The 21,740-nt window shown below is 37.6% G+C and overlaps 1 protein-coding gene across 2 annotated transcripts in view; it reads left to right on the forward strand.

The window, feature by feature from the left end:
• Positions 1-1,120: 1,120 nt before the first annotated feature.
• LOC121869186 (Bardet-Biedl syndrome 7 protein homolog) overlaps positions 1,121-21,740 on the forward strand; it is a 35,319-nt gene continuing 14,699 nt past the window's right edge. The window contains exons 1-12 of one of the 2 annotated variants that reach the window (XM_042370415.1): positions 1,121-1,383; positions 3,001-3,127; positions 5,741-5,864; positions 6,286-6,400; positions 6,884-7,013; positions 9,019-9,054; positions 12,575-12,771; positions 13,317-13,527; positions 14,322-14,406; positions 15,887-15,992; positions 16,434-16,551; positions 19,826-19,978. In XM_042370415.1, the coding sequence (XP_042226349.1) occupies positions 3,026-3,127; positions 5,741-5,864; positions 6,286-6,400; positions 6,884-7,013; positions 9,019-9,054; positions 12,575-12,771; positions 13,317-13,527; positions 14,322-14,406; positions 15,887-15,992; positions 16,434-16,551; positions 19,826-19,978 (1,377 nt within the window). In that variant the 5' untranslated portion in view covers positions 1,121-1,383; positions 3,001-3,025. The remainder of the gene's footprint in view (positions 1,384-3,000; positions 3,128-5,740; positions 5,865-6,285; positions 6,401-6,883; positions 7,014-9,018; positions 9,055-12,574; positions 12,772-13,316; positions 13,528-14,321; positions 14,407-15,886; positions 15,993-16,433; positions 16,552-19,825; positions 19,979-21,740) is intronic. The other variant, XM_042370416.1, reaches the window with a different exon arrangement.

Here is a 21,740-nt window from a genome sequence, read left to right on the forward strand (position 1 = left end):
TAGATATCTGAACGACCTTCTTATAAGACCCAATAATTTATTTGCCTGATTTACCTTCTTCTCACAATGGCCCGAGAACTTCAGCTCATTGTCAACATACACACCTAGGTCCTTCTCACACACAGTCTCAACTAGTACAGTTTCTTCATCCCGTTGGGACGTATGATACGCCTCCTTACCGTTGGCACGCCCCAGGTGCATCCTCTTACACCCAATATCCTTCAAAATAACTGCTAAAGTATTAATTGTATAAAAACATATAACATCCATTCAAAATTGTTCTAAATCATGTATTGTTCCCTATTAGCGTGTTATCTTTATGTTATTAATACAACTTTGAAAGATATTGGGCCCTGATAAATTGCATCACTCTAGCACGCCCCCCTAGACCTCGTAACTAAGACATAGCGATAATAAGTTAATGAAAACAAGCATTATTATTATTATTGTTATTGTTATTATTATTATTATTATTATTATTATTATTGTTATTGTTATTGTTATTGTTATTGTTATTATTATTATTATTATTATTATTATTATTATTATTGTTATTGTTATTATTATTATTATTATTATTATTATTATTATTATTATTATTATTATTATTGTTATTGTTATTATTATTATTATTATTATTATTATTATTGTTATTATTATTATTATTATTATTATTATTATTATTGTTATTGTTATTGTTATTATTATTATTATTATTATTATTATTATTGTTATTATTGTTATTGTTGTTATTATTATTATTATTATTATTATTATTATTATTATTGTTATTGTTATTGTTATTATTGTTATTATTGTTATTATTATTATTATTATTATTATTGTTATTATTATTATTATTGTTGTTGTTGTTTTGTTGTTATAGATGAGCTTTATACCGGTAAAGTTGTCAATAAGATTTTGCTTGAAAAATTTATCATTGATGTGTACTATACCCACATTTGGGAACTTCGGGTTTAATTAATTTATGCCATAACAAATTGAACTAAACTGTGTAAAATTTCCCTGTAGAAACTGACATAAACACCTTTAGGATTATTTTACTTTAAATTACGTGTTCAGACATTGTGTTCGTTTCTTTATTTTCATTGTCAAGTAGATACAAATATTTACATTATATACATTGTAAATTAAAACTAGATATAATAATGTCAATATCTTAGGTAGTTCATAATCAATATCAAATACATTATATTCATTATTATTTGGAGTAGTAAGGTTAGGAAGAGTAACAATGAACATTCCTTTCTGGTTAATACTCCAGGTGTGACCCAGACCCGACCAGTTGGTTTAAAGAGGGGCTTATTAAAACATTTGTGCTTATATTAGAAAAGAAGAATATTGACATTATTTATATAAGAGGTAAGTTATTGTTTAAAACTATGTGGGAAGAAGATAAGTGGGTAGGTGAAATATTTTTTACTTAATACTATGTGTACTCTTCACTATCTACTTCTTATAGTGTTGTAAAATTATAAGATTTGAGTTTTGTGAATTTTATTTTATTTCAGGTGTGTGACAAGAGATGCTACTAAACCATCAATAAATTGTCAGTCCCGAACCTAACCTAACTAATAAATTTGGTAATGTTTGAGGACAGCACTACCACCAGAAGTAGTTGTTTGATTCCTTAATTTTTTCTACAGATGTTTTAATCATTTTGGCAAGTATTTTAAAAGAGGCAAAGACTTTTTATTTTAATTATATGCATTTTTAAATTTTTTAGTTTTACTCTATCTGCAATCATAAATCACTTGTGGTGGGCAGGGCATGAAGGATGCGGGGAACTGTGAGGTAAAACACTGTTAACATTGATCATATAAAACTAAATTAATGTCTCTACGTGCGTATGTGAAGAAATTAGTTATTTACCATAAATATTTCTCTAAAAAATCTGCGGTTGTTTACAACTGACCTTCTTGGTCCCAGCTTACTCTCTTATCCATAAAATCATGTACAATTACACCATGATGTTTCAATATCTTTGCTTTCATTGGTACCTGATATCAAAATAAGTACTTTCTGTTTAATATGGCAGGGGGACCACCTCCTGGCCAGGAAGTTAGGTAAGGTTAGGTAGGTTTCTTTGGTTGGTTAGGTCAGGTTCTATAAAGGTCTAGTAAACATTGCCTCTTTTAAATTACTTAATATGGATAATGATAAGAACATCTGTGGAAAAAATTAACCAAATCAAACAACTCGTACTGGTGGTAGTGGTGTTATCAGACATTACCGTGAGCTATAACTGAGTTTAGTAGTTGTCTGAGTAATATGTGACGAGAGTGGTCCGGCCTAAGCATCAGCTTAAGGAAGATTCTCCATAGCAGATAAATGACAACAAGTGCACGAGGAAAGTGTTTTGTTAATACCACTTTTTACAACAGAAATCAGCGGAGGAAGACAGCAAACCTAACCTTGCCATGCACACTGTGCTCGGACTGTGTGAATGGATCTTTTCATAGAAATAAATTTTATTTTACGGTATTTTAGAAGAATGAATAGAAAATATATGTAGTGTTTCATATTAGGTTTGGCAGGTTAGGTTATGAATGTTAAATTGTAGAATGTTTCTGTGTCTAGAAAAGAATCTATGAAATGAATCAAGATTTGATTATAGAATGTAAATATCATGAAAGTTAAATTATGCAAAATATATGGTACAATACTGTGTATAACTGTTCATTCATCATTTTTGACAGTTTTCAAGGTAAGAAAACTTTAACTTTAACAGAGAAAGTTGCTCAAGTTGGTGTTAAGGCTGGACCACTCTCTTCAAGTACAGTAACCCCTCGATAACTCGGCACATACGGGGCTCCGGCCTTGCCCAGTTATCTGAAAGTTTAATTTATCGAGGCACTTCTCCCCTCCTAATAATAAATAAAACCAACAAGCTACCTAAACTAAACCAACGTCTACCCCCAAGCTTATTGATCACTGGTATATATACAAGTAAGGCAATATACTGTATGTTTTTTTCAGACAAACTGTACTCTCGTTTACTACCATGGAGTTGAACCTGACACGAGTGGATTACTTTCAAGTAGGGTTGACCTCCCCACGATGTTTAAGAGTCCTTCCCTCCGGTGCTCCCAAGAATCAACAGAAGGTATAATAATGGTTATATAGTATAGTAATAGTTATAATGTAATGGTTATACAGTCAGTACTATGGGAATTGGGGTTTTTATAATGAGCCCAATTCTTCATAGGTCCTAACATTATTATTATTACCATTTGAAAGGTAAAAAACAAATTTTCTCTATTGTTTTTCCTAAAGTTGCTCCCTCTAACTTGTGCTGTTGTGGACTGTTCTTGAGGTGTACAGTACAGTGTATAAAAGTTATTCTATGTACAGTTAGAACTTTGGTCCTGAATTGTATGAAAAAGAATTATAAATTAAATATAAATTCAATAGAAAAAATATTGAGGGTTATAAGTGGTGTAATTTCTTATAGTGGTAAATACATACAAATTTGACAGTTTGGTTAAAGCTAGTGTACCTTATTGAAATATATCAGACTGTCTTTATGGATATACAGTTTAGTAAGCATGAAATTACAACACAAGTTCCAGGTACAAGTGTTGTACAGTTAGCCTTCTGAATACAATATTTTTGGCTGGTGCTGTCATTTTATGAGTAGGTTCTCTTAAAGGGAGGGCTTTCTTTTTTCCCTGTGTACACAAAAGGAAAATGAACAAATAAAATTTCACACATAATTCCAGGCCATCACCGTTGCACTTACTGTACTAAAATGTATTCAGCTTACTTGAACTATGGGGCTACAGTACTTCTTTATATTGGCCTGGCACAGTTGATGCCCCTGGGGGTATTACCTGTGTCAAGTATACAGAAGCACTGGCCTCATGTCGGCCAAGGTCACTTAGTTTAAGCAGTACTGTGTTGTATCACATATAGAATATAGTATTGTCACTTCACTATGATGATTCACACATGGGAATGCACAAGAAAACAATAACATAGACATAGGAGAAGACTGAAAAGCCACGCACAAGTGACTGTAGGAGCCCTTGACCAATCACAGCACAGTACTGCATCCTTCAGTCTCCCAAGGGTTTGGACAGCTGGGATGCTCAGTCACTATGTCTGGTAAGCAATTTCACCTATGAGGTCCTTAGCAGACAGTCAGCCCATTAACCCCTTGTGTATGGTGTCACCTCTGAGCTGAATAAAGTCGTCTGTTTTTATCCAAATAAAATACCAAAAGAGGTGTTCCTGTAGTGAAGGGGTTAACTTGCTTAAAGGAAACTCTCAACTTCTAAACAGGGTCTATAGTATAGTATTTATTTTATTTATTTATTTATTTAAAATATGCATGTACTGTAATGATAATCTTTTTTATGTTATATAAGAAGTAAAACAACCATTCAGTTGAGCTTGTGTGTGGAGGGGGGGGGGGTGAGCAAAGCTTGACTTGACCTCGGGTAACATGGATGACACATTTGGTCTTAGTCACTAGAGTCCTGTCATTCATAAACTGCTTCTAAAGAATTTCTCCAATTTTCTGGAACTTTGAATTATTTTGTTCAGAGTACAGAACTTAATGTTGATGAGTCTGCTCAACATATTCAAAGGTTATTTAAAAATTTATTTAATGTAAAACTATGGACTGGTGTTAGCGCAGTGTACAGTATTTTTTTAATGGGTATATTACAAAAACTACCCAAAAAGATCATTTATCCTGTACACTATAAATTGAGGTTCAGCTTTATTAATCTTTTGATCTTTCGATAAAGCAATGTTTTTCAGTACAGTATTAACCAATATGTATACAGGGTATAAACATATTCTTGGTTGCCCCAAAACACATAACTAGTTATGCTCCTTGGCTCTGGCTACTGATGACCACCAAGAATACGCCAATAGCGCTGCCGGACTCTTTCTCGGGGAATGGCCCAACATAATACGTGTGTTCGCAAAAACTATATTCTAATATAATTACATTTCTTCTTCCATTGTGAGAGATGAGGGCACGATAACCCGGGAACTTCAAGTAAACAACATGCGTCTTGTGAGATCTGTCCGGAGCAGCCAGCGTCCATGTTTCGGTTACCGTACGTCCGGTTTCATGAATTTGTTTTCAGATGTGTCTCCATATTTAAAAGATTATCATAGGTACATAGCAATATACTCAATATTGTGTACTTTTAATTAAAAATTATCATATCTGTAATTAATAACAATGTCTTTTATGACATTATACCAAAGAAATGAGAGTTTCAAGTAAGAAACGAAAGAGAGACTATTCTGACACGTGTGCTTCACTCTCACTGAAGCCCACAGAGTTTTCAGGTGTCAGAAATTTCTCCATTCCCAGTTCAATGCACGTAGGTATTGATTGTCATTTCATTTAAAGCAATTTTATACACAATATATTTTTCAAGTGATACACAGTACAGCTACTATCCTGTGTGTAATTTGTGATTTTATTGAAAAAAATTTTCACACATAGGCCTCATCTTGTCTAGAGTGTATGGATTGACGAATGTGATTGGATAGTTCCCCTTCATTTCCACCCACTTTCCAAATAAGGAAAAGCCATAACTAGTTTTGCCTTTGAAGGCATAGGTACCTACTCGGGAGAAGTTTTGCCGGGTACGGCCAAGTGCAGATGTGCAGAAGATAACATGACTAGTTATGTGTTTTGGGGCAACCAAGAATACGCCTTATATATTAAAAATGATGTTACACATTCATGCAGGTGGTGGTAGGAGACCATGATGGTATGGTTCAGCTGTTCAACATGAAGCACGGGGAGGTGCAGTTTGGTTTCAGGACAGATACTCCAAAAAGCATATCTCGCCTAGAGTTGGGAGGAGCTCTGGGTAAGTTGACACAGTTTCTAAAACAGTATACGACCTGGTCTTTTATTTATGTCTTTATGTCTCACTTGATGAAGGCATCAGGGCTATTGCTTACCTGACCTTAATATTTTATCGCATATGTCTATTATTACTTTATTACATTCATGTACTGTATTAATACTTGTGGTGTCATACACTATATTTGGTGATGGTGTGTACAGTACAGTACCGCAATTTAATCTTCACTAAAACAACCTGTCAGTCTTCCTTTATTATACTGCAGTTAAAATAGATGTACTGTACCATAGCTTATGTTTGTGCCAAGACCATACTAACTTATGCATCCTTGACACACTACTGTAGTTGGAGGTTATTGGAAAGTTCATATAATATTTTAATTTTATAAAAAAACAGGTACTTGATGAAGGCTCTCCCCAAACAGGAACAGTGAAGGATAAAGTGTTTGTGTCGTCAGGGAATGAAGTCAGAGGCTACACAAAGAAAGGAAAACAGTTCTTGGGTTTTGACACCAACCTCACTGAAGAGATCAAGTCTATGTAAGTTAAGTTAGTTCCTCGAGCTCTTATTTACTTCTGTTATAAGCCATATAGGGGTGAGACTACCTATGAGCCATCCAGGGGTGAAACTATGAGCCATGCAGGAGTGAGACTATGAGCCATCCAGGGGTGAGACTATGAGCCATACAGGAGTGAGACTATGATCCATGGAGGAGTGAGACTATGAGCCATCCAGGGGTGAGACTATGAGCCATGCAGGAGTGAGACCATGAGCCATCCAGGGGTGAGACTATGAGCCATGCAGGAGTGAGGCACAAGCTTTGTTTAAGTACAGCAGAAAAAAATGATCCCACAAAGTACATGTTATCTTATGAGTCTGTGTGACAACAAGTAGTATCTGGCACAAGTTACCTCGAGTCTCTGGTTTAATTTGACCAATACAGTACTGGGTATTAATTTCAAAAGCTATGTGAAAACAATCATAATCTTTAGTTAATACAAGTAAATCATTCTCGCCAACAGGCACATCAGTGGCAGTGACCTTCTTGTGTGTGGTGACTATGTCTACAACCATTACCATGACTGTCAAGACTCAAATTACTACTTAGCTGCTGATATGATCAATGATGTTATTACACTTCCTGTGGAAAAAGTAAGTAGAAACTTATTTGATAAAGATACATTTGCACGCTCTTTATATTCTGTACTAAAAAGAAAAAGTATTCACATATACATACTTACATTTATCAAGTATGTTATACAAACAATACATTATGTTGAAGTCTTTACATTCTCCAGTACAGTATATGGGATTAGCGTTTCATTAACCATGTCGATAACTTTCTTCCCTTTGAATTAAGTTGTCTTCCATCTGCAGACAGTTGTACAGTCACTCCAGGAGGTATCTTTACGGAGGGTCCGGTGAATATCAAAATGAAAACTGCGGCTCCTGTTGCCTTGGTAGGGTTGTCAAAATCCTTTGTTGGTTGTGTCATTGTCTCACACTAAATAATAAAGATACCTTTTGGAGTGTTTGTACCTTTTAACACAGCAGCAACTACCCTAACTTGTATCATAATGAAATAAGTACTGATTGTAATTGTTTATCAACAATTATTTCATTGAAACCAAAAATTCTGAATATTGCAGAACCTTAACTATCACATGGGTATAATAAGGGAAAGTCTCCAGCACCCAGAGCCTCTGCCTGTGACGTCCCCACCAGTTGTTACTGGAATAAGATTTTATTGGCCAGACTTGAGTTCACCAATACTATATTTAAAACAGTTTGTGGTTAAATCAAGAGCAGATAGATCTACACAAGTGTAAGGATGGGCAGAGTAGCTTGGGGAGGTGAATTAATTTATTATGTTCTTTCACCTCCACCAAAAAAATTTATAGAATTACATAATTATATACAGTACAGCACTGTATATAGATATATTTTGTTGGGTGGGTAAGGGAATCATACAGTGAAGAGAGAAGCATACCCTGGCCACCTTGACTGCAAAGAACATGCAGCTCTCAGTGTCCATCCATCCTTAAGCGAGGACTGCTGTAAAATGGACTTTGTTAAGGTCACAGTATAGTAATGACTTGGGAGTGATGGTCATAGTACAGTACTCTTTCGTTGTGTAGCATGTTACTGCTGGCTTTTTCACAGAGCTAAAACTGTTGGTGACAAGTCATATGTGGTCAATAACACTTGTCAATGGCTGGAAGGTCTTGTTAACACTGTGCACTGAAGACCAATGAGAGGGACTAACACTGTAGTTTCTTAATACATATATGATGTCTAAATCTTCCAAAACATTTTAGCTTTCATGATCTTGATAAATTGTTTAGCTTCTGTGTTAAAAGATACACATATTTTTGTAGTAGCTTGTGTTTTCATACTTGTACTCTGCCCCTGGAGTGTACAACAGTTGTTTAACAGGTGAAAGAGAAGTTCTAGCATAGGAAATAATGAAAGGAAAATGGCAGAAGGTATAAGAAAGGTAAGAAGAGTAGCAGGAGGAGACAATGATACAAGTGACTCAAGTTGGTGTGGAAGTAAGAGCTGAAGTGAAAGGAGAAAGATTAGAATATAGTCAGTTTTTGTAACAGGTAAGTTAGAGTGCGGAGTATTTTATATATGTGACGTTATGATACAAAACTCTGAAGTTGATAAATTTTTGTTCAATCATATCCTCAAGTCTGACTATTTTGAGAGATGCTGAATCATAAGCAGGAAAGATTAAAGCATGCAGAACTTCAGAGATGATTAACAGGTAAAGTTATATTGTATTATGTATGAGAATAGGTGGTATACTTGCAGATCTCATGGTGATTATCAGGTGCAAGAAGAAAGAATGAAAGGTGGAACTCACAATCAGGAACACCAACCGAACCGAGACTGCTGTGCACGTGTTGTGTTCATTTCCAAATACATCAGGCCAGGGGGGTCGATACTTTTTTGTTGCGAGTGTACATACATAGATGCATCACTGTACTGTACAAAGAATGAACATTGAATCAACATGAATGCGAGGACTATTTGTTCATCTTGAGACATTTATTACAGTGTGTGGTGTTGAACGACTTTTAGATATCAGCATTGTGCCCATTGTCAAACATAAATGACTTGTAAGGATTAATATCTTCCTTTACCTTCCCAGTGTGAATACTTAAAGGCAACACTCTTTGCTGACCAGGTAATAGATTTCATGCTTTCATAAACACAGCTTTGGCCACAAGATATATTGCCAGGACTACACTTATGCCCTTAAGGTCACACTGCTTGATGGTCTAGATACTGAAACATGTTATAATGTATTCTGTATTGTACTCTACCTTCCCTAACTTATATCAACATTTCTGTCTCACCCTAAAATCTGGTTCATTAGAAATTACTACAGTATTGTGATTTTTTTTATATATAACTATTTTTCACTTGCATTTAAGTAGCCATGTAGTTAGTATTTTCACTCCTTGTCATAGATCAATTGCCTTTGCTTGAGAAACCGTTATATAAATTTTCCTCTATACTGTATTTGAATTGGCTTTTTTTAGAGCTCATTTCCCAGTTGTCAAAGCTTGCCTCATGACTTACTGTTTGCATGGTTGAGTTAACTATGAAGCCATTATGTAGTATTAGGAACAGTTCACAGGTTTGATCATTATGCTGTATACCTGTGATGTTTGTATTTCTTAAAGAGTGGCAGTACAGTACAACTAAATACTGTACTGTACTTTTCACTTTTTTTGCTGTATAGCTTATTATTTTTTATTTAATTATAGCATTTAATTAAGCTACGTTGCTTCATGCTGGTTAGATTTTCCCACGTTAAGTGAAAAAGAAGAAAAAGTGGCCAGCTTTTGAGGAGTGGCTATGAGGGTACCTGTAGTAGTGGCTCTGAGGGTACCTGTAGTAGTGTAGTAGTGGCTATGATGGTACCTGTAGTAGTGGCTATGAGGGTACCTGTAGTAGTAGTAGTTATGAGGGTACCTGTAGTAGTGGCTCTGAGGGTACCTGTAGTAGTGTAGTAGTGGCTATGAGGGTACCTGTATTAGTAGTTATGATGGTACCTGTAGTAGTGGCTATGAGGGTACCTGTAGTAGTGGCTATGAGGGTACCTGTAGTAGTAGTAAAGCTGTTTTAAAGCTTAGTTGTATGACGTGTTACCACAAGGAAGGACCTGGAGAATGAGGCCGGTTCTTGATTATGCAGAACTGTGACTTAACATGCACCCTGGCCATGGTTGGAAATCTAAACCTCTTTCAATCTTTTGACACAGGTTGTGTCGGTAATAGGAACAGTTTTTCTATTCTGTTAAACATTGGGTAGAGCGACCCAGACCAAAATTGTACCCTTAGAGACGCTTCTGCCAACCCACGAGGCTAGTGGGAGTAACTTAGGTGGTTGATAGAGCCGGTCCACTGTTCCTGCCTTTATGCTCATGGGAGGGGTGTCCTCAGTGTGAGGTACACCCAAGAGGGAGGGGAGCGCTTAGTGATGCAATTTGTGTTGAAAGACCACAAGAGGGTTAATTGTCATTCAGGTAGACATAATTTTGAGAGATTTTTACTAAACCATTTTTTTTTCTTTTTTGAATGTTGAATATGTTAAATTATGTAGTTACCGTAATGCATATTATCGTTTTCTGTGTATGTAGAGCATGGTACATTACTCTTGTGTGGTATAAAGAAAATATATTGTCATATTCCAGAACGAATTTGTTCAAAAGTCTTCATATCACACATTGTAGAATTCATCAGAAATGTACAGAGTATTAATGCCCTCGGTAAGAAGAAATTAATTACTTATTTTCCCATTCTATTTAAGGAAAGATTTGATAAGGATTACCCATGTTGTTTTATATGTCATCATCATCATCATCTAGCGGGCATTTTCCACATTTGCAGTTACTTGATGTCGGGTCTCCATACTGTGCTCTGTGAACATTATTATTTTTTGTAATAGTTAATTTTTTTCATTGTTTTCTTATTTAAATTATGAGGAATTGTGAAAAATCATTTGTATATTATATGACTTCTTTCTGTTTGACCTTCATTGAGTTTGGTTAGGTTTGGTTTGTTATAAGTTGAGCCATTAGTCCTCCATGATCATGTTCTCCTGCAGGAAAGTTCTCATATCTCATTCTTTTCCTTCTGTGCCTGTTTGTGTGTGTGTTTGTGTGTGTTTGTGTGTGTCCTGAGTGTGTTCAGCTCCCAGGGGGGACTCTTGTACCACCATTGTCAGTGGGTACTACAGTTTACTCTCGATTTAGCGGAAGGAATTTTTTCCGTTTATTTTTTGCTCGATAAATCGCTAAATCGAGATTAATTCCGTTAATACGCTCACACCTACGGAGACACCTCGGACACGTGATACAGGAGACACCTCGGACACATGATACGGTCTCTTCAGTACATAGAAACATTAGAAACATTATTGATGATGTTTGTTTTCAATTTTTCTATTATTTCCAAACTTTTTTCCAATTGTTAGCTGCACTCTTTTGACTTTCACCCCCACACCACTTCCTTTCTGAGATTTCTGAGACACTTTTGGCATGATGTCTAAGCACAGTAGCAAGTTGAGCAAGATGTAGCAGTGAACAACACGCGTGGTGGCGGCAGGACACAGACTAAGCAGGTGTAAACAATTGTGCACGATTTAGTGAACTAGTGTAGTTTGCTAAATTGAGCGAAAATAACGGAAAGTTTGATTTAGTGAAAATTTCGATTTAACGGAAAGGGGCGGCTCAAATTAATTCCTTAAATCGAGAAAATACTGTACAGTGCCTCTTCCATGTCAACATTGCCCTCACACACAAGCAGCATTCTTCTTCAGCTCTGATAATTATAGTATAGTATACAAAAATAATATTTAATCATGTTAGTTTACGTTTAAGGGTCAAAGGTATTGGTCCTGGAACACATCTTAGCGGTTAACACAGGATCTTATGGGAAAAGGTTATCTGTTGAACAAATCACCTAATGAACACGTTTTAATGGGACCTAACTGTAGTTGATGTGTATGTGTGTGTCTGTCTGTCTGTGAGCGTAAGACTATGCAATAAATTAAACTTTTCCATCAGTTTTCGGTGGAATTTTACACAACTCGGTACAAATTATGAGTTGATCCATTCCAGAGATTATTAATGGAGTCTTAACATAATCGTGTAAACTGTCACTTGTGTTGGGGTATATGCCGTGATTTGGGAGCTCTTGTTAGCATTAGATTTAGTAATACAAGACAGTAGATGTTCTCCTTGTTAGTGTTTATACCTGTAGTAATTATTATAACCTCTCACCGTATCGTCATTGTATAAATTACCCCGTTTTTCTCTGTTTACTCTTCACACGGTCTCTGTTATATCCTCCTCATTGTTGTCACTTCTTGGGAGCAGCTCCATCATAAGCTGTTCTTGGTGTTATGCTGGACAATATAAAGTCAACAAATAAGTCAATAATCATATTCAATAACAAAACAGTTTCTTTTTATTTAGTTACATCTTTCTCAGTGACCTAAGAGTGTACAGTAGTTGGTTAATCAACTGCCTCTGTCAGCTGCTGTATGTTGTTCACTGGATAATTATGTTGGTCCTCTTTCCACACGTTCTAGCTCTTCTGTTTCTTAACGTTAAAAAATGTGTTTGAAAGAATAATATTTTGAAATACTGTATAGATGACTAAAATGTTTGATCCTGTTTCTGGTATAATTAACAGATGAAGTACCTGGTGCCCGTGTTGGCATGTGAAGATCGCTTACTCAGGGTTATGAGAGACTCTGAGGTGTTGTACTCTGTAGAGCTTCCTTCTCCACCATCTACTCTTCAGCTCTTCTACAATGATGGAGGTGAAAATGGAGATCAATTATTATATGGCACATCTGATGGCAAGATTGGTCTGGTGCAGCTAGGAAGGTTGGTACTGATGATGTGAGCTTCACGTGGCTTCTTTAATAATACAGAATGTAGAGGCATTCCAAGGCCCTGGAGAAATACTATTTGTATATTATAAGTGCTAAGTATATTTTCATTTGGGTCATTCCTTTGCCTACCATTGGTCCACCAGCCAAGGCATCTTGTACAGTATTTACTGCTTTGTGTCGTCATTGTTATAGAGATACACAGTTGACTTTCAGGATTTTCGCTTGACAAAAGGAGTTTCCTTTAATAATTCTGGAAAAGAAGTTTTTGAACATTTACAACACTTAATTAGTTCATAAAAATGGATGACCAACTTTGTTCAGGGTAAGTAATCAAAATATGATTTATGAATAAACTGTGAAATGGGACACAACTTTTTAAATGATAAACCTGTTTATTAAAGTTTGTCCTTTACTTCTATTATTAGTTTATGCAGGACAAGTGATGTGTACATTGTTTGTATGTGATGTTAGGGTAAGAGTAACATCTTCATAAGTTTACTTGGCACCAGAACCAAGTACCATGGCTGTTTATTTCAGGGGATCTGCCTCACACCGCTGGGTCTGTGAGAGCGGTAGTAGTGCCGGGAATGCCAGCACTCTAAGACACGGCGGCATAACGTGCATGGACCACCACGACATGACTGGTGACGGGGTACGAGATTTGTTGGTTGGGAGAGACGATGGATCTATTGAAGTGTTTTCTTATGAAGACGGGGATGAGTCAGAACCTGTTCTCAGGTTTTCCATGGTGAGTTAGACATTTCTTATCATTCAGTCAAACTACAGTACCTATAATGTACAGTATAGTGTTCCATGGTGAGTTAGACATTTCTTATCATTCAGTCAAACTACAGTACCTATAATGTACAGTATAGTGTTCCATGGTGAGTTAAACATTTCTTATCATTCAGTCAAACTACAGTACCTATAATGTACAGTATAGTGTTTTGTAGTGTAGGTTAGACATTTTGTAATGGCTGGGATTCTCTGTATCAAAATTACTGTATCTGTGGTCTTCATTGAGATGATTTTGAGGATCAGAATAATTTAGAAATTTCTTTTATAAAAATCAAATGTTAGTGTTAAGTGTTTATTATTGTATCTGACCATGAACCTTTGTCTTTTAATTTATATGAAAACAAACTTTTAATAAATTGTGAGATTCTAAGAAAGTCTTCCCTTGTGTTGAGGTTCTGTACCAGGATTCATAGCTGTCTCACCATACACTCTTAAGCTGTATAACAAGTGCTACATGTGTGTCAGTACTTTTTTCACCTAAAGTAATGAAACTTTAGAATACACACACATACACATGCACACACAAATGTATACTTGCAAATTCTTCTTTTCATTTCTCTTCTCTTTTCTCAATTCTTCTTACTCTTAACTCCTCTCCACTTTTCCCTACTTCTCACTTCTCTTACCCCTTCCTTTCTTCTCTATCTTTCCTTTATCACCTTTTCATCTTATTATTCTCCCACTACAGCTCTACCCATGCTAACACAAACAGTACTAACATCAAGACTTCCCCCTTTACTGTAGGCTTGCAGCGAGAGTGTTACCTCAGTGCAGGGCGGAGTTGTGGGCAATGCAGGTTATGATGAGATTGTTGCATCGACCTATACTGGTGAGCTACTTTTATTTACAACTTTTTTAACTGGCCAGAGACAGAGTTGTTCAGATGGGAGACAAAACAAAATGTCCCAAGACTTTTCAATAGTTGTTATTCAATGTTGTGTAATTTATTTCTATCTCATTTTATCTTTAATGTTAAACCTTACTGCTGATTATTTGACTGTAGATGTTTCTTAACTGTTGTTGCTGTCTTCCAACCTCACCCGCCTGAGTGTTTCCTTCGTCCACTATCATGACCTCTGCCAAACTCTTACACTGATTGGTCAATATAAATCAGTAGAATAATTAAGTCAGGTAATTATTTTAAAGACATTATTGTACAGTGCTAGTTGTAGCTATCCCAAGAGCTGTTCCCTGGTGTATTTTATGGTAGCAGTCGTCCATTAAGAATATCTTAGTCTGTGATCATCATGTAGCCAGGGAGAGTTTCTGAGGGGACTTACACCTTGGTTAAGAGACTGAACTTGGATGTCATTGGTTAAGAGACTATGACTAATGTTACTCTGGCTCTCCTTCACTGTTCTTCTTAGCATTGTACAGTAGTGTCTGTTAGTATACTGTGTAACCCTCAGTCGGTGAGACATGTATCGCCTGAACTGATGTGTCTCAAAATGTTTCTCATGTGTGTCTGGAATCAACAGAAGCCAACCATGATAACAATAGGAAAGAGACTTGCATGTGTGTTATGACCCTCCGGTAGATCGTTACATAAACACAAATCACTTAAGTCAATAAAAATATGAACATTTATTAACTTATTCCCACCAAATAAACAATAATAATAATACTGCGGCAAGATGTTTGGAAGTGGCTGCATAAGGACTGAAGGTTTATCAAGAGCCAACAAAATCAATATCAAGGAAAACAAATCTCAACAGTCAAATGCCAACTCCCAAAACATCAGAGAGAGGATATACTACTTAACTTAAGACAGCTGTGCCTAGACTCACAACTGACTACCAGCCAGTCACCGACGTCACTTCTCTACCGCCAAATACTGACGTAACATATCCTGATTGGTCAAAAAGTAGACTTTATGTAAATTACCCTACTGACATTAATTCCATTTATCTAACCTATATACAAACCTAATACATGATACAATAAATAAACAAATTTAATACTTTAATATTTACTCAGTCAGTGTGGGCGAGTAATGATCGAAACTGCTCAAGCCAACCACACACCCTCCGAACCGACGTATTTCACACCCAGAACAGAAACTTATGGCGGACATTCGTAGCAATATGTTAATTCTTTGTTTATCGATCATGATTTGTTTTTCATATTTTTTCTCATTAGAGTTATTGTGTCAGATGTACCTAGGTAGTTATGAAGGTTTAGTTGGTTACTTTATATAGTATACTGTATTGTATTAGGAGCTTTATACAGGTCTTTCTCTGGTAAGTATCAAGGAATATAGAAGCTTTTAAATGTTACTTGTGTTAATTCTCCCTAACATTAACTGCCAGGCTGGATATTTGGTGTAACGTCGGAGCCCATGGATCGCCATATGACCTCTGAGTCTGGGGTTGTTCATATTTCCCAAGACTCAAAACACAAGATACAGAGATTGAGGTACCTGTGCCTGCCTCCATATATCATATTGTGTCTTTACTCCACTTATTATTTATTTTTGCAGTGTGACGTTGTTCATTTATGTTTTTTTTTTGTGAGCACCTTCTATTTTGTTTTATTAGTATTATTGAGTTAATTTACTGTTTTTAATGTGTTGATGTGCTTTCTCTCTCTCTCTCTCTCTCTCTCTCTCTCTCTCTCATGTTTTGTATGTGCATGGAATCACATTATCCTCACCCTTAGACTGATGCTTCACTATACAGTCGTCAAAGCCTTGTACGGTAATTACTGTAATAGATTATATTCTTTATGTGACAGGAAATACAACTGAATAAAATTGGATTATTAAAGCTTCTATTGTCTCTTCTTTAATCCATTGACTTGATGCAGAACTCAATATTTTATGGGTTTATGTGTGAGTTTTCTTATCAATCTCTTCAGGACTGAAATAGATGAACTGCAGCAGCGAGTTCTAAGTGAGCGAGATCAGTACCAGGCTGCCACTCAGAGTACCTTCCCTGGCATCTCAGCTGTTCCTTTCTTCTCTGTAAATGATAGGGTAAGTAAATGATGATGCCATGTCTCAGGAAAGATGTTTTGTCACCTCAGTAATTTATGTGTCCTTTAGTTTTAGTTTTATATCTGGTTGTTGTGTTGCTCATGAATAACTCTCAACATCATTATTCTTGATCAACGTAAAGAAAATCCCAATGTGCTGTAGTACGGTTTACATGCCACACCTGTTAGTGATATTGAAACAGTTTTTTTAGCCAGAAACACAGATACAGAGTCGATAATAATAACAATATTAACATGGCTGAGCCAGTTGAGAACCTGAGCTCTCTTTTAGGCACCTGATATATACTGTACATTTATCTCAAGGAAGTATCATGTAACATTTAGTATCATCTGGAATAATACACATAGTATGGTGGTAATAACAACATATCAGAATGTTATCAAGATCATCACTTCGATATTTATTTATTTTATTTATTTATTTTCTTTTGTACATTTATATTATAAGTATATACATATTTTACAGGAGTTGATATACATTATATGATAAAGGAGGGAAGCAGTCAGATGTGTACACCCTCACCTGTGTCAGTCATCAATTGTGTACACCCTCACCTGTGTCAGTCATCAGATGTGTACACCCTCACCTGTGTCAGTCATCAATTGTGTACACCCTCACCTGTGTCAGTCATCAGATGTGTACACCCTCACCTGTGTCAGTCATCCCCCTCACCTGTGTCAGTCATCAATTGTGTACACCCTCACCTGTGTCAGTCATCAATTGTGTACACCCTCACCTGTGTCAGTCATCAACTGTGTATACCCTCACCTGTGTCAGTCATCAATTGTGTACACCCTCACCTGCATCAGTCATCGATGTATGTGTACACCCTCACTGTGTCAGTCATCAATTGTGTACACCCTCACCTGCATCAGTCATCAGATGTGTACCTCACCTGTGTCAGTCATCGGTTGTGTACACCCTCACCTGTGTCAGTCATCAGATGTGTACACCCTCACCTGTGTCAGTCATCAGTCATCAGTGTACACCACCTCACCTGTGTCAGTCATCAATTGTGTACACCTCACCTGTGTCAGTCATCAGTGTGTACACCTCACCTGTGTACACAGTGTGCTTCACCCTCACCTGTGTCAGTCATCAATTGTGTACACCTCACCTGCATCAGTCATCAGATGTGTACACCTCACCTGTCAGTCATCAATTGTGTACACCCTCACCTGTGTCAGTCATCAATTGTGTACACCCTCACCTGCATCAGTTATCAGTTGTGTGCACCTCACCTGTGTCAGTCATCAGTTGTACACCCCTCCTGTGTCAGTCATCAATTGTGTACACCCTCCTGTGTCAGTCATCAGTGTGTACACCCTCACCTGCATCAGTCATCAGTTGTGTACACCCTCACCTGTGTCAGTCCATCAGTGTGTATACCCTCACCGTGTCAGTCATCAATTGTGACACACCTCACCTCAGTGTCAGTCATCAGTTGTGTACACCCTCACCTGTGTCAGTCATCAATTGTGTATACCCTCACCTGTGTCAGTCATCAGTTGTGTATACCCTCACCTGTGTCAGTCATCAGTTGTGTATACCCTCACCTGTGTCAGTCATCAGTTGTGTATACCCTCACCTGTGTCAGTCATCAGTTGTGTACACCCTCACCTGTGTCAGTCATCAGTTGTGTACACCCTCACCTGTGTCAGTCATCAATTGTGTATACCCTCACCTGTGTCAGTCATCAATTGTGTATACCCTCACCTGTGTCAGTCATCAGTTGTGTATACCCTCACCTGTGTCAGTCATCAGTTGTGTACACCCTCACCTGTGTCAGTCATCAGTTGTGTACACCCTCACCTGTGTCAGTCATCAATTGTGTATACCCTCACCTGTGTCAGTCATCAATTGTGTATACCCTCACCTGTGTCAGTCATCAGTTGTGTATACCCTCACCTGTGTCAGTCATCAGTTGTGTATACCCTCACCTGTGTCAGTCATCAATTGTGTATACCCTCAGTCATCAGTGTGTCACCCTCACCTGTGTCAGTCATCAATTGTGTATCACCTGTGTGTCATCAGTTGTGTACACCCTCACCTGTGTCAGTCAGTTGTGTATACCCTCACCTGTGTCAGTCATCAGTGTGTATACCCTCACCTGTGTCAGTCATCAGTTGTGTACACCCTCACCTGTGTCAGTTGTGTACACCCTCACCTGTCAGTGTGTGTACACCCTCACCTGTGTCAGTCATCAGTTGTGTACACCCTCACCTGTGTCAGTCATCAATTGTGTATACCCTCACCTGTGTCAGTCATCAATTGTGTATACCCTCACCTGTGTCAGTCATCAGTTGTGTACACCCTCACCTGTGTCAGTCATCAGTTGTGTACACCCTCACCTGTGTCAGTCATCAGTTGTGTACACCCTCACCTGTGTCAGCCATCAGTTGTGTACACCCTCACCTGTGTCAGTCATCAGTTGTGTACACCCTCACCTGTGTCAGTCATCAGTTGTTTGATCATCAAGTAGAACAATAGTGTACAGTGTTAATATATTTTTGTTTATAATTTTCAGATATTGTTAGTACAGTGTTGATAGACACTATATCTGGACAGTATACTGTGATGTACTGTAGTGTATTTATGTTTTTCTTATTTTCGTATGTAGACAATCATAAATGTTTGAAATACAGTTCAAGTTTACAGGTTAATACAGTACAGTACAGTACAGTACAGTACTGGTCAACACTTGAAGTTTATAATAATTGTAATCAGTACTGATTTAGGAAGTATAAATCAGTGTTTGGAACAAAAGATGTTTCTTAGAAGAAAACACCTCATGTAGGCACAATACTGTACCTCACATATCAAGTTTTACTTCTCAAAGAGATTTACAGTATTGTATACTGTACTGTTGTCCAGTTTATGGTTTGGTTATTACAAGTTAAGTCTTATGACAAGATAGTTTTATAAAATGAATCAGCAAGGAACAGAGGGATAATGCAGTGTTATATGCTGTTCCTGAGCCATTATCAACGTGGGTGATAACCTTTTATTGTTTCAAGAACATAGTTAACCACGATGGACTGGGAGTTGATATTTAATTATACTAATAGTTGGATAAAACACTGTTGATCATTTTATTTACACAAAGAACTATGTTTAGGGCTCCTTTCTTAATGCTGTACTGAGTAATTATGTGGATGAAGACCTTAACCTTAGGATCATGTAATTATTTGGCCATTTAGAGTTTTATTATTTACCATTTTCCATTATTAATGTATTGTTATTTCTTTACAAGATGACCCTAAATCGCAGTGATGCCTCCTACCTGTTAAGTTTAGAGGTTCAGACTGCTATTGACAACGTGTTACTACAAAGTGATGTTCCCATTGATCTTTTGGACGTGGAAAAAAACTCTGCCGTCGTTAGTTACAGCACCTGTGACCCAGATGTGAGTAAACTAGTATGTGAACGTGCATGAAATAAACTGATGCACGGTTAAGGTTCAACAGTCCAGAGAGTAATGTTCCGTGGGCTGCAATACCCTGGTTCAGTGGGTTGAGGGGTTTCCTGGTCAGTTTAGTAATAATAATAATAATAATTAAAGGCATATTGAAAGAGCATGGCAGGCGTAAGGCTGAAAATATACAGTTACATAATTGGGGAATGGGCCTCTTGATTTACAAATAATATACAAGTAACATAAGTGATACAGATATGATATATAATAACTAGGTGGGGAGAAGGTCATACTACAGGGCATTTCAACATAGTGACAGTGCAAAAAGTAAGTTTGACTGGGAGTGAATACACTGGTTGATTACAAGTTATTGATAATTTTTGCAATGGTTGGGACTGGGCTGTTCTTATAGCGATCAGTTCGTGCTCGTATGGGCTGGATGCGGTTGTGGTGTTGAACAGCAATTATCGGGCTAGGGATCTCGGGTGGTAGTAAGAGCCAGTGTCGAGGATGGTGCAGAAGCTCCTCACCAAATTTGCCTTTGAGGTCGTGGTGATGATCAGTGAGAGCCGAGAGGGTCAGTGTGTTGAGCGCTTCTTGATATGTGGAGTAGGAAGGGGAGAGAATAATCTTGCATGCCCTCTTTTGCACTTTTTTAGGTGTTTATGTTGTGTGGCATTTAGGGAGGAAGACCAGGTAGGGGAGGTATAGGTGAGCTTGGGAAGTATGAATGTTGAGTAAACACTGAAGAGCTCGGGGGCAGGAACTCCAAGGGACTTGAGTCGGCGGAGGAGGTGGAGACGGAAACTGGAGGATTTGACAACTTCACTGATGTGTGGTTTCCAATTTAGTTTGTTGTCTATGGTAATGCCGAGGAGCTTAGTGGAATCTACAACCTGGAGTGTGTTGGGACCTAAAGTAATGGAAGGGGGTGGGACAATGTCGGAGGAGAGGTTGATGTGCATAACCATGGTCTTGGTATGGTTGATGGTGAAGTGGTTGTTGGTGGGCCAGTTTTGGAGACTGTTCAATAAATCCTGAAGGGCGGTATAGTCGGGAGCAGAATTGTTAACGCTGATCCCAATGGTGGAGTCGTCGACATATTTCCAGCGAGCGGGGGTTTGTCTTAGGGCATCATTGATAGGCATAAGGAAGCATAGTGGTCCCATCTTGGTGCCTTGGGGGACGCCACAGGTGAGGGACTAAAAGGTGGCGACAACCCCTCGGAAGCGTACAGCTTGACGTCGGTCACTGAGGAAGTCTGTAAGCCATGGTATAAGACTTCTTCGAAACCCGAGGTCAATAGCTTTGTTGATGATTAAATTGTGGTCGACTTGGTTGAATGCCTCAGTGAAGTCAATGAAGGCGACAGCTTCAGACGTTTTTCGTTTCTCCAGACGGCGGTATATGTAGTCGAGAAAGCTGACAAGGCAGCGAGTGGTGGAGGAAGTTTTCAAATTACCAAATTGTTGAGGATTTACGGCTCCTGCCCAGTTAAACACAAAACTTTTACAGATTAAGCTGGGTATTGGGGTGATTACAATGGGTCATAGCTGATTTAAGGATTGTGGGCTGGTTGACTTGGGCACTGGTGACACAAAAAGTCTTCCAGTCAGCTGGGCATCTGGCATGACTGAGGGAAGCATTGATGATGGAGCAGAGGGGTTTAGCAAGCTCCGGGGAGAACTCCTTGAAGAGTTTCATTGGTAAGTCAATGGGGGTGGTGGAGTGTTTTAACTTCAGTTTGTCCAGA

This window comes from Homarus americanus, unplaced genomic scaffold (assembly GCF_018991925.1).
Source record: "Homarus americanus isolate GMGI-L3 unplaced genomic scaffold, GMGI_Hamer_2.0 scaffold25467, whole genome shotgun sequence".
In the NCBI taxonomy this organism is placed as follows: domain Eukaryota; kingdom Metazoa; phylum Arthropoda; class Malacostraca; order Decapoda; family Nephropidae; genus Homarus; species Homarus americanus.